Genomic DNA, 14,493 nt, shown 5'->3' with positions numbered 1-14,493 from the left:
TCATGCAAGATATTGATGTTATTACCATTGTAAACTCAAGATAAATAAGAAAAATTTAGACTTTATTCATAAAAAAATCAAAAAATCATTTGGATTTTTTACATGCATAATGATAATAGAAAACAAACCTTGGCTAAAACAAACTAAGAACATACAGACTTTTTAAACAAGATTTAAAAATTGAAAATTACTTAATGAATATGCAGAACCATGGTCTTAGGAGGTTAATTGCAAAATTCAGGACAAGCAACCATGACCTTAAAATTGAGAAAGGCAGACATAATAATGTGCCACGTACTGGATAAAAGAACATGTGATTTGTGCAGCCAAAATATAATTGAGGATGAGTAGCATTTTGTAATGAAATGTACAGCCCACCATACTCTAGCACCAGCCTTAGCTGTCTTCCTAAAAAACAGCTATGGAACAAAACAGCAACAACTATCAGTGTATTAGGTTACATTTTGTGTTCATTTTATATTCTGTATTCACCATTGGTTGCAAATTGTCTTTATTGTTTATTCATATTTGTTTTTGATTTTTTTTATATTTTTAGAAAAGGTTTTTCTTTTTCTTTTTAGATTATAGTTTTTAAATTTCTTTCTGTAAGACCCTTTTATCCTTTCCTAAGGATTTTATGCGTCTAATGAATATTGTTATTATTATTATTATTATAAACAAAGCTAGGTCTAACACCTCTCCACCCCAAAACAGACTTTTGATGTGTTCTTTATAAATGTATTGTATTTGACATGTACTTTTGACGTGTACTTATTTTACGCTTGTCTCAACGGAATTTTCTGTTTTTACTTTTTTATTATTATGATTTTTTTCTTTATTGTAATTTTATCTATATTTCAACAGAGATTTGATAACAACAAAGTTATTATTATTATTTGTTTTATTCTATATACCACAGCCTTTCTATATAGGATGGAGCTCAATACTGTGAATAGACACAAGCTGCTAATTATTCTGTGTTGTTGCACTTTAATTTGTTATACTGGTACCCTAAGATTCGATGAGTAAATGACAGATAAAGCCGATTATTAGTGATTTGTTACCTTAGATTGTTCAAACATAAACAACCCTGGTCGAAAAGACCATGGAGCTAAAAAAAAGCTCCATGAATAGACAAAAGATAAAATATATTAGAGACAAAACATCTTAAAAGCACAACAAAACTACAAATACACTGTATCATAGTAATATTTTGACAGAAAGGTGAGATTTATTTTCAACATAATGTTTCAAGAATTTATTTCGCTCTTATTGTGCCATCAGAAAGTCTTGGGCGATGACAGAATTGGAAACATGATATTTAACTTCTCTTTTCTACCTCCATGCTTCAACACAGCTGATGTGACCTTGGACTCTCAGGTTGGAGCTCTGTGTAGGCGCCCCAACTTTGTTTGAGCTTCCATTGTAAACAATATGCCAAGCTCAAGTTAAAACTCAGCGTGGCGCAGCGCTCAGGTTTCATGGAAGGTAGTAAGGGGTTCTTCTATGGTTATTGTAATGATCTTCCACTATTAATACTGGGGTAAAATTATTTCCCGTTTTGGCTTCTACGCCCAGGTCGTATAACGCTCAGTTTTGTTGCCATATTTGCTGATTTCAATAAAAAAAAAACTACCATCAATGGGAGACTTCATTTTACAAACCGTGCAATCATTTTCGATGACAAGTTTAAACTATATTTAGAGATATGTGCGTTTTCGCTAGTGAGTGCGTTTCTTTCGCTTGCTTTAACGGGTGACTTAAACCGAGCTGATTCGATCTCAGATGCTCAAGTTGGAGCACAGTGTCGGTGCGCCAAATTCGTTTTGAGTTTCTGCTGTAAATCCAAGCAACAATACCCAACTATAATCCAAACAATCAATGACAAAAGTCAATATTTACAAATCATCTCTTTTGTCATAAAGTCTGGTAGAAAGATGACCATTGTTGTCAAATTCAAGGTAAATGTCAAGGTATGAGGCCGAGGAAGCTGATTCTGTAGTTTCTTTAATGTCTAGTTCTGTGGGATATATCAATGGGAGCGAATCACAAAAGTTAGGATTGTTGATGGAAAGGACATCATCAATATATCTAAATGTAAAATTAAAAGATTTAGCTTCTTTTAATTGTTTGTTTCTGAAGAAACTCGGTCTCATACAAGAATAAAACCAAGTCGGTCAGCAAGGGAGCACAGTTAAATATATGTCCTCCAAACTTAACAAATATATTATTTATCAAAAATTCAAGCATGAGGACAATGTCTTCTTCACTGTAAAAAGTGGTGGCATTAGTTTCATTCTTGACGAAATAAGTGGAATTGTAGTTTAGAACAATATATTTATATCGCCGAGAACCATTCTTATGAAAAAATGATTGATGAACAATATCTAAAATTGAATGTTTTAATAGACTTTATTTCAGATAAAGATCTAGATCAGAGTTTTTCCAAAAGTTCTTTAGAATTGTGCAATATCCACATGTGATTTAAACCAAATTAAATCTACCAAATTATTATGCAGTATTAATTTGTACAGATTTTCACCCAAACTAGATATACTATCCTAAACGTATTGGACAAAAAAGATATTTTATTCAAATGATAAATTAAGATAAATTTGCATGAAAAACTAATCAGTATACTAAATAATTTCCCAAGCTCAAGTTGGGTGGAGCTCAGGTTGACTCTGAGGAAGCTCAGGTTGAAGCTCAGGTTGAAGCTCAGGGTGGAGCTCAGGGTGGAGCTCAGGTTGACTCTGAGCAAACTCAGGTTGAAGCTCAAGATTGCCATTACATACCTCGATACAGGTAAAACTACATGCAGCAGGTAAACTTAGTGTGACCCCCCCCCCTTTATAGTGTAAACTGTACACTGCAATAAACATGAACGCATATAAACATCATGATTCGCAAATTAATATTTTATTTTCCTCATTCAGACTAGTTCACAACATTATAGACTAGCAGGGTAACAGTTTTTAGCAGTCTCAAGACTAGTGAATAAAATATTCATCAGGTCCTGGATACATTGTATATCCCGAATGAGCAAGTATAATACTATATTTGACTGCATGGGAGTCTACACACTGCATACACAAGTATTCAATTATGGAATTTGACTATAATATCCCAACCTATTCACTCAATGGCTTTTCAGATATGTATTACTGTACACTTACAATAGGATTAGGTAAGACTAGGCATTAAAAGCGAATTTAACCATAGACCTGGAGGGTCTATGATTTAACTGACAAGCGAGTCAACCCTGGATGTATTTAAAATATTTATCATATTACGCTTTGTGAAAGCAATTAATGCTTTTGTGATGTATTAAATGGACCGTTAACTTTTTACAAAAATGTACATCTAAATTTACATTTTTGCAGTTAATTCACATAATAGTGATTGATTTTGACATAATCTGTTTTTAGTCACATTCGCTGTTAAAATATAGTAAGATTATTAATTATGCAAATTATACAATTTACAGTTTAATTAAAATTGTTATAAAGTGGCTGTTAAAATCTTGTATTTATATGGTACCATTTAAAACATTAGAACCACGTACTCCACCCACACATGCTCACACACACACACAAACACAAACAAACAAACAAACACACAAGCAAACAAAAAGGTTGTTGTTCTGATGTGTTAAAAATAATGGTGTGGGGTCATGTGCCCTTTTTTATAATTTCTATATTTTGTCTATATTTCTGTGACAATCAAGAAAAAAGTGTGAGGCAATGCTCATTAGAGAATCCTTTTTAGGGGAATGTTATTAAAAGTAATTTTTGCATAGAAAATAGACTAGAATTCATCAAGCTACTGTAGAATACTTTATTTTCGCTTGGAATTTATTTTCGCTATTTTCGCTGAAAGGATGATTCCGTGAAAATAAAATCCAGCGAATATACTTTTTTTTTATCTATATTTCACATTAAACTCATCAAAAATCAGTGAAAATAAATTTCATACGAAACGCCCAAAAAGCCTTTTCAGCGAAAATTAATTCCAGCGAAAATAAAGTATTCCACAGTATAATAAACACAATATAGAAAAATAGATGTTTCAATAATTAAACATGGTGTGTGTATAAGTCTATACATAATAAATAAAATTACCACAATTTTAGAACCATATTTGCAGAAAATCATTAATAATTCAAAATGTGGCCCCCGGCGCAACCAAGTCATTCTGCTTTTCTGTTTGTCTACGCATTTAATGGTCAACTATTGAAATTGTTATTGTTGTCTTATATTAAAAAAAAAGCCAGACAAATATAGCATAACTGAAATATTTGCACCAAAAGTAGTATTTGTCGGCTGTAATACATCAAATTATTTGAGCAGCAAGTCCAAATTTGACTGTTGTTATATATGCATAGCTGTAATTTATTGGGCAGTTTGTAGGATGTCATTTTGAGCTCAACTGACGCACTAATAGTAATTTTATTTATCTAACAGTCATTCATCACACAACCAAGTTGAAAGCATTGTTGCCGTGACAACAGACAAACAGAAGTAAACAAATGTCAGGCGCACACACGAACTACAGATGTTTTAGAGGTAAAATATATAACAATATAACGATTAGAAACTATAACAACAAAAGGACACAAAATGAAATCATTTTTCTCTCGCTTTTATATATTTTATCTAAATGTTTTAAGTTCACACAAATGATCTAAAATTTAGAAAGTGTCTTCTTGTTCAATTTTATGGAAAAAAAAAATGTAGGTATACATTTAAGTAAGGTAATATATTGATTTTATTTAAAATTGTCAATGGTTCAGGAGTAAAACAAATTTTAACACAGTCATCTAAAAGCCTCCACACATAACCAAAATAAGGCCAGACTTTTTTTATTCCTTGTTTCTCGAGTTTTTATAAGGCAATTTTTTTGAGGAGGGCGAAAAAAAAAAAATTAATTCTTTTTTTCCATTAGATTTGTGTGATTCTCAAATAAATGTAAGTGAGATCATTGATCGGAGGGAAAATATGAAATAAAATTTTATTCCATGTATAACCTTGTTTCTCATCTGTGCGAGACTACGGTACTTTGATCATGATACTCCCACCAAAATGCAACTTGGATTTGTTATGCGGCGGGCGGTAAAAAAATAAAGATAAAAATACGCTGTAATAAAATTTTATTTTTATTTCATTTTCGGCTTCTCTTCACTCAGCGGGTTCGCGAAACAAGGGATAATAAAAGTCTGGCCTAAATGAAAAAAAAAATGTTTAAAAATGTTTTTTTTATCTATCATTTATCTTAATATTTTTCATGAAAACCAGATTTTTTCGTTGATTTTTTTTCCAGAAAATGTTCCAGAATGTTACATGCACCCATATTTAACAGATGCCAAAACTACGAGCAGAAAGATGAAAAAATGTTTCCTACACCATGAAGAACATTTTTGAAGTACTAGTATTAACTCAAAACAGGTGTAATAATACAAGCTTTCATTTTTCAACAGATGGCGAATTTTTATTACTTGTGTATAACGCATGTTTAATTAGGAGGATCCCACCCAATAAAGTGCATATAAACCAATACCATAGTCTCACTAAAAATGTTAAATTGACATGAGGTATACCCAGTATATAAAACGATAAGGAACTCGTGATTTTGAGTTTACATCAGCATTAATTACGAGAGGCGTAAATATGGCGGCCACTGGATTATGCCCGCAATGACACTGACTCGTAGATAGACAATGTTTGCTTATTCAATTGAGGAATAATTGATAATTTGGAGCCATAACAAATTTCATTATAATATAAACTTGTTGGAAAATAACACCCTTTGTAAATGGTCAGCCATTTTTGTTCAAATCTCAAAAAGACACTTTTGAGTATCAGAATTTAGAAATTTTGTTGACCAAAAACAACAACAGTCAGCATTAAGTCATCAAACATGGTCTATGTGTTAAGTTTGAAGGTGATCAGTCAAAGCATGTCTGAGATTTCTTCCCCCAATAAAAGATATACAGTAATTACATTTTTACCACATTCTTTTATTTATTTACATGTATTTTCAAATTTTCAAAAACATCAATAAAGCTTGGTGTATTGCCTGCAAATGAAACAGCAAATCTTTGCAATCAGGACTCTGATTAATTTCAAAAAGAGAACGAAATGAAATTGAGTCATCTTGGAGACCAGGTGAATATGACTCATCATGTGTTTGAGAAATGTGACACAATGCCTTTGTTTCTGACACAAAGACAACTTTATAAATAGTTACATCACTATGATGAAGTATCGAAGGAGGCTTGTTGTGGAAACCGATTAGTACACAGGTCAAATGTATCATGAACAACGTGAAATAAACAAGAATTGATTATAAATGTACATGAGTATCACAAGTCACGACAAAGTCTCTCAAGTACTGTGTGGTCAGGCCTTATTGTAAGAGGTACGGTTGTATAAGATCATGACCCCATATCACTTGAAGTCATGGGCTAGTATTACCCCCATACTGAATCTGAATGAATCATATAACCCACAAGTATCAATAAACTCAATCAATAAAAGAAATAACAAGGACATTTTAAAGTTTTATGAAAATATCATATTCTAATTAGACCAGATTTCTTAGTCCAAATTCATTGCATATATTATCTGACAGCATTATTATCCTGCTAAAAAATTGTGTTAACACTTTGAATGCCAAGTTTTTTTAAAAATAAATCTGTGTACTTTGTGTTTTTCATATTATTTCCGAAAGTTTTAATCAGGATATGTAGCTAAGTGAAGATTATGTCCATTTGGTCGAAATATTAACACGGAAATTATAGTAAAATATACCAAATGTAAAAAAAAAAAATCTGGTAATCTTATGAGGTTATTACGAGGATACTGCAAAGTATGACCGAAGACAGTACAGCGGAAGTAACGACCAATGTTTTTATTATTAGAAGACGCATATATATATCATTCCATATTTGGATTTTGCGTTTCCCAATATGGTAGCATGAAAAAAAAAAATTACGGCACGTTGTAACTTATGGTGTTACGGTGACAAATGTATAATAATTTTTGTTAATGCAAAACAATGAGTGAAATAAGTAGACAAATTTATACAACACACTTAAAATTCAGTCTCAGATATGATATCAGTGTATTGTCTTCAAGTTGATTGGTTCTTCACAGATCACATGACACATTCCAGTTCAGCACACATGATCACACAAATGTCCTCTCAACATCAATCCTAAACTTCTAATCCACTGATCAAATCATTTGAAGCGAGAAAACAAGTAACATGATCGTGATTTTGTCACAAATTTGACGTTTCAACTTAATGAACTCAATGTTTATATATATATTTATAAATTATATTTATAAATTAGGTTTAATGTCAACATTCTGGGTAATTTGATTTTGAAATGAAATGAACATGTATCTATTCATCAGTGGGCAATTTCATAAATTAACCCTTAGAACGTCAAAGTCAACTTTAGACACGATTCACAAATTTAATTTTTTTTATAATTTTTCCAAAATTTTGAGCAAGACTTATAGCCAATAAAAAAATATGTTCATTGAACATAATTTAAAAAATTATCAAAAAAAAAGAAGAAAAATTAATAAAAACAGAAAAAATTTTACACAAAAATTTTGCCAGGAAAAATGATAGTACTCATTTCATTCAATAAATTTATAACTACAGCAACCATATGTTTTTGTCAGAAATAAACGTTCATGAATTTCATGAGTTTAGAGAAAACACAAAAATTTGCCAGCAATGAATATTTCTTTGCAATCTTTTTTAGAGAGCAAATCATGACAACTGTTGAAAAATTACATCCAACCACAAATCAAATTATCATATCGTGAAAATGGATAGCAACAAAAATCAAATGGTTGACAGTAATGTTCATTGGGTTGTTTGACCACGCACAATGAAGGGTTGACAATAGTTTACAGTATTATCGGTATTAAGTCCAAATCTCACATGGCAATGTGGCTCAGCATGATAGCAAAATAGATGATACAAACAAATAAGAAAGAGATATAGAAAGGAAGTTTTGATTCGTTGAATTTTTTTTGTTATGGAGAAAGTCATGAGAGAAACTATGATTCCTTGGCTTAAGGATTCTCAAAAAATTTATAGAAAATGACATTCACAATGTTAATCAAAAATAGCTTAGAAAGAACTCCTGTGTGCGAAGAGGAGACATATTAAAAATTAATTAAAAATTACTTGTACTTGAGATATCAGTGTGAAAGCAGAAAATTGATTAATTATGCAAATTGTGCAATTATTAAGCAGGAATTTTTACCCAAAACTAGTCAAATCTGTACATTAGTCCAGAGCATCTATGTACCAACTCTTATCAAAATGTAATGAGTCGCTCTTCAGATATAAATGGAACAGTCATGGAACAGCTAAAAATTAGCTAATTATTATGCAAATTAGGTAATTTATATGTATGGATTTCAACCAAAACCAAATCAAATCTACGCATTATCCCAGAGCATCTATACATCTAGTTTCATTAAAAACCAACATGTGGTTCTTGAGATATCAGACAGACTATTATATATTTATATAAACTGCAATGACTCCCATTGTGTGCTGCTTTGCACACAGGGGTCAAAAATTGATCTCTTTGTAAAATTTGTTACATTTTGAGATGGAGATTGGATCTCTAAAGAATGCTTTCCCCTTCATATAGGTTGTCTTATATAGTATGCAATCATTTTACTATCTCATTATTGCAGTTAAACTGCCAATAACAAAATGAGTGATTACCAACTATTTAGGATTACTCTATAATTTCTTTTTAAAGGTACAATCATGTTGCACTGCATAAATCAGTGTTGCCATGACAGCATCACATTTTTTTTAACATAAACAGTATACACTTTATTCTGATAAGAATTTAAAATATTGCGTTATTCATTGCATGGCATTTTTTTCACTCAGACTACATGGTAATTTCACCTTAATTTCAATAATATGTATACATGTACATGATATGTGCGTGTTCATCCGCCATACTTGGAAAACAAATCTAATATGGCGTATTATGAAGGTTATTATGGTTATTGCGACATGTAATGATGAAAACAAAGTTTTGGTCAGAAAATTACTATTAGGCTGAATTTAATCGGAAAATAATGTCTGAAACATACCTTAAAGCTGCATCTAGTGATTTTTTCAATATACCCTGTAATACGGCCGGAGTAACACCCTTATCCGGTGATGAGATCTTATTCTGCAAGGTAAACACACCAGGAAAATTAGTACCAAAATATGTATAAAATATGCAGATAATTTTTCTTTTGTTCTACTGGTATGTTGATGGAAAAATGCAGAAAAAAACATTTTTGGAACTTTATTCTGAAAGAAATCTACATTAAAGAATTTAATTTTCACTGCTAGGACTATTGAGACTATTTGATGATTTACATCGGTGATGGCATTCATGTATCACAAAAGTCAAAAGCCACTGATACAACATGTTGCATTGTGAATTTTGAATTGCGATTTATCTTGAAACCTGTCTCCCAGCAAAATAATAAATAAATAAACAATAATTCATAACAAACCACAAGTACACCCCCATCACATAAATACATATTTTCAATACATCAATGTCATTGACTATTATGTGGAAATTGACATATGAGAACACATGACACTATTAGCTAATGTTAAAGACAACATGACAAACTACACAAATATATCATACCAGTTTAAATAATGCAGTAGATTTTTCCCTGAGTGATCCATTGACACACAGCGATAGTCCAGATAAACATTCTCTCCAATTTATCAAACCAGTTTTGTCACAGTCAAATGCAGTAAATATTTTATCACCAATGGTTTCCTCTAAGTCCAGGCAGTGTAGACTGAAAGATAAGAACAACATAATAGAGTAAAATGATTTGTCACCTTCTGAAATAATATATTTGGATTGTACTGGTAACCTCAAAGAACAATTAATTAAAATTATTATATCGGTAATATTTCCAGTATTTCCAGTATGGCTGCATGATGACGTCATTAAACATTACATCATGTGATTATGTCATGTGATAACATTCATAAAGTTGTTGATTTGAATAAATACAAAGTAGATCTGCTGAGGCAAGGGAACATTTAAAAAAAAAAATATGTACCGGTACAGAGACAATTAAAAAAAAAACACCACAAAAAAACAATATATTAATTAAAAAAACATATTTAATAGTGGAAAAAAAAAACAATTTGTTTACAGCAATCCTTCTGAAGAAATCTAGCTCAAAACAAAGTGAAAGGAAAAAAATAATTTATGCAGATTTCAGACTACCAGATTTCTATCCTCCCATAGTTGCTCATTGGTGTCACAGTGGCAGGTGTTGAGAATAATTTGTGATAATTTCTGCTATGTTTTAAGTGTTATTGCGACGGAGGAATTACCACACTGTTGAATGGCACATATTTAGCAATATTCCCACATACTTACAAAGTATTCTTGTCCACGTGTCCAGCTGATAATCTACATGATTTGATATTGTAATATGCCTTTCGTATTGCATCAATGTGAATATAATTTACTGAAAAGAGTGCATAAAAAGAAATATGCAAATTAGATTAGATCATACTATAATTAAAACCGGTTATGTTTTTTTTGTCTACCACATCTGACAAATCTTATAAAATTCTTGTCAAGCTTTGTTGAAATATGTATATCAATATATATAACAAAGGCTAGTACCGCATATTCAATATAAGAAACACATCTCAGTGACTGTAATTAGTTATACAATTATGTTGAATGCAGTGTGACTACCTCATTGAGGGGAAGGAGCGTTATTTTATCTATTCTGCTACAGCTTATACAATCGATGCAATTTTGCCACGATGAAATTTACATCTCATAATTTGCACCAATGCATGTTACCATAAAGGAAGTTTTTTGCACGCGAGATTATGACTAATCTGATTGGTTTGAAAAGATTATCACTTTGACATTCACGCACAGCTGGGACGAGTAATTTGTGTTTGGTGATAGTGTTATGAAACATATTTTGTCAATACATAACAAGTAGGCATGAAGTCAGTGTCAATGTATGTAAATTCAAATTGCATTGTGCATAATCACTCTGTTTGTAGCTGTATTTGTAGTCAACTCTTAAATTCGGTGTTATATTATAATAATATTGAACAGTGAAACACATTGATTTAAGTTATAAGAAATAAGAGTTTTTTATGATTTCCAACACACAACACGTGTATCTACCGTAAACTGTTTAAATTTTTCGTGGAATACTTGCTGTCATAAAACATCTAATTAAATATGAATTTCCTCGATTCTCAAAATCTACTGCAAAAACTCGCCTCTTGCAAATATAAATCTGTTCACAGCATGTGATAGTCAACATTAAGATATTACGAATACTATCACTGCGATATTTGTAGATTTCCAAATCAGTAACAAACAGTAGGAATTAAGGTACAAGTTAAAGGTACTCACTTTTTTCTATGACACTGCTATTTCTGGCAGACTTGTGATAGCTGAGTTCAACTCCCATTGTTATATATTAAGTCACACAATACCTCCATAGATTCGCAAGCCATATCTCACTTAGAAACAAATTACAATCTGTGAAACGATAAGAATTGTAAATTCGAGATGAAAACCAATATCAGTATGATAAATAATGTATGACAAAACCACAGGCATATTATTAAAATGTAAAACGATGAAATAGTGAATCTTTACATTAAACTGCAACTCCATAGATCACAAACTATAATGTGTCTACAACATTTATCTTCCCCAGTTCATAGTAGCTTTGAAGACAGTTTCACCATATGACTACACATCTGTATAACATTAGTATAACCCCTAGTTTGTCGAATAATATCTCTGGACTGGTAATCAATACCCAGCGTAAACACACAGCTAATTTTCAACACATTTTCATTCAGGGATAAAATGACCAACCACATTTTTTTTTAGATAGAATTACCTTCTATTATTATCTACCAGCAGAATCATGACCAGACAAAGAATTGTCATCTGAATTTTGAAATTCTGTTAAATCCATTTTCAGATTTTATTAAATTAAATTAAAATGATTGTTTGCGTGTTTTGTATTTTTGGGTTGCCAATGGTAACCATTCTATAAGTAAACCATGTAAATAAACCTACTATATAATATTATTTTAGGAAAACCAGAAAATTGTTAATCAGATGACCCAAATAGGTGATTACTAGTATAATAGACAATCAATGTTAGAGCAGAGTAATATGACATAAAATATTGATTCGGTAATCATATTCCTTCTTATTCGTGAAATCCATGACGATGATCACTTAATGGTAATATGGAACAAATAATTAATTATAAACTTATTTCAACAACGATTTTTGTATGCACACATGAGAAAAATTAATACAAAGAAGTTTAGTCGCCTAACCCTTTGACCACTTGAGCACCAAAGCTAAGCAGGCTAAAAATGGTGCACCAACATTTTGGCGATGTGCAAAAGCTTATAATTTGGTTATAAACTCTCAATATTTTTCAATTCTGACTAAGCTAGAATCAATAAAGATTACAGCATATCTCAGAAGTATTTTGGAAGCAAGTTAGCAAACAAATTCATTAATTTGCCAACTATTTTAGTTTTTACTAAAGCAGATGACTTAAAATTTGAATACCATCATCCTGTCACTATTATTTCTATAAAAACAACATTTGAAATAAGTTTATGAGACATCAGACTGAAAAGTATGCAAAATTGTTTGCAATGATCAGATCTTCTTTAGTGAAAATCAAAGTTGTCAGCTGCCCCAATACTTTTGACATTAGCTGTAATACTGTAAAAGCATTTATTATTCACTGGGTTATAATTTCGCTATTTTTGCTGATAAGTAAAATCCACTAAATTAAATCTATGTGAACAAGTAAAATAACAATCAAAGTAATTGTTTCCTTGACAAATTTGTGAAATTAAAACAGTGAATATGACTGTGGCTCAACACATTAAAACAGTGAAAATAAATGATTTTACAGTACTATACTAATCACACAATTACTGGTACACTGTAAATACTCTCATTTGCATGCTATCACCAAGGAATAAGTCACTCGACAAAATATAAATTAATATTAGCACAGTTTTCAGCCCAAAATATAGATTTAAATGGTTTTTATTGACCTGCAGATGATGAAATGAATATGATTCCAAGTGAAAAATATAAATAGAACTAAGTACCGTAAAATCTGTATTAGAAGCCACATCCCCTAATAGAAGTCGCACCCATTCTTTTTAAATAATTGAAAACCAAAAATTCATCATTTCTCATATGTGTAGATGCTCTAATAGAAGCCTCATCAATTCTGTAGCATTGTACAATTTTAATAGAAGCCGCAGCTTCTAATACAGATTTTACAGTATACCTTGTGATTGTGAGTAGCTAGGTCACCCTGACCCATTTTCAAGGTACATAGATATGATGTAGAAAATATCGAGAAGCACCATAAAAAACTCATTGGGTATCAAGCAATGGCCCTGTAAGTATAAACCTTAGTTCCGAGTGAGGTGCTGCAGATATTCATTAAAGAACACATTGGATAAATAAAACCTGACGCAGAGTACATGTATTGTAGCAGTGATCACATGCGTGGTAATACATTGCACGCATACATTGGACGTAGATTTGTCAGCCCAATTTATAGTCAAGGTTACTAAATAAAAAAGACCGTGAATCCGGGCCATGAATCCATGGCCCATGGTCACGTGTCGTTAAGTAACACTGCTAAAAATCAATGTATTGTAAGCGACTTGTTTATTTGAGCTTTGATTTAATAATATGTCATACACATCTCAGTTGTACAAGCCGTGTTGACCACAGCGTCATACAACAACATTGAATGAAATATTATGATATACAGAAAGTGACGCCTTTCCTCAGTGAATAGCTTCGTGTACATGGACTTTGTGTCGAGGTCAGTACAGCACGGACAGGATACCAAAACCAATGTGTAAGGGCACTGTCATTTAGCTCGCCCGATCACGGCACTAAATAGTACATGTACGTATGACTGCACTCCGATGACACCGGGACTCAAAATAATCGTTTGAAAAAAAAAAACGTGTTCTGATTTCTTTGCTGAGTATTTACACTGATACTTACAAAGTTAAAGCGCGGGACAGGTATTATAACGGATTAAATATCCATTACCATGTCTTTCGGGTATTACAACCAAACGTATTGTGCATTACGTCCCTCCTTCGAGTTTCTGACAGCGTTGTTAACGACGCCGCCATTTTTCACTTGCTATGTCTAAAACAACGCCCTCATAAGCCAACAACGTAAATACAACATCGGGCAAGACCCCGGGTCAGTATTGACCCCAGCTAAATAAATAAATGGGAAAGTTTTTCTAATAAATGTAATACTAAAAAAAAACTTTTAGTTGTACGAAATATCTTCACCCAAGTCTGAACGGAGCAACATAGCGTGTAAATTTAATATAATATTGTTGG

General features: G+C 31.7%; 1 protein-coding gene and 1 long non-coding RNA gene across 5 annotated transcripts in view; one reads left to right on the top strand and one right to left on the bottom strand.

Moving 5' to 3' along the window:
* The window catches only part of LOC102810221 (uncharacterized), a 31,403-nt gene extending 17,117 nt beyond the window's left edge, over positions 1–14,286 (bottom strand). For 2 of the 4 annotated variants that reach the window (XM_085501279.1, XM_085501282.1), the window contains exons 1-2: positions 9,704–10,066; positions 9,144–9,226 (exon numbers count right to left, since the gene is read on the bottom strand). In XM_085501279.1, coding sequence (XP_085357405.1) covers positions 9,144–9,226; positions 9,704–10,018 — 398 coding nt within the window. In that variant the 5' untranslated portion in view covers positions 10,019–10,066. Of the gene's footprint in view, positions 1–9,143; positions 9,227–9,703; positions 10,067–10,459; positions 10,551–11,470; positions 11,600–11,719; positions 11,780–14,140 lie in introns of those variants that run through there. The other 2 variants (XM_085501280.1, XM_085501281.1) reach the window with 2 other exon arrangements.
* LOC146740853 (uncharacterized) lies at positions 4,333–5,553 on the top strand. Its single transcript, XR_014929992.1, has 2 exons — positions 4,333–4,565; positions 5,320–5,553. It is a non-coding gene; the product is annotated as an uncharacterized LOC146740853 (long non-coding RNA).
* Positions 14,287–14,493: the final 207 nt, after the last annotated feature.

This window comes from Saccoglossus kowalevskii, chromosome 7 (genome assembly GCF_978046115.1).
Source record: "Saccoglossus kowalevskii chromosome 7, keSacKowa6.1, whole genome shotgun sequence".
NCBI classification, from domain to species: domain Eukaryota; kingdom Metazoa; phylum Hemichordata; class Enteropneusta; family Harrimaniidae; genus Saccoglossus; species Saccoglossus kowalevskii.
The sequence above is the reverse complement of the archived record's forward strand: the minus strand, read 5'-3'. Positions and strand labels throughout refer to the sequence as shown.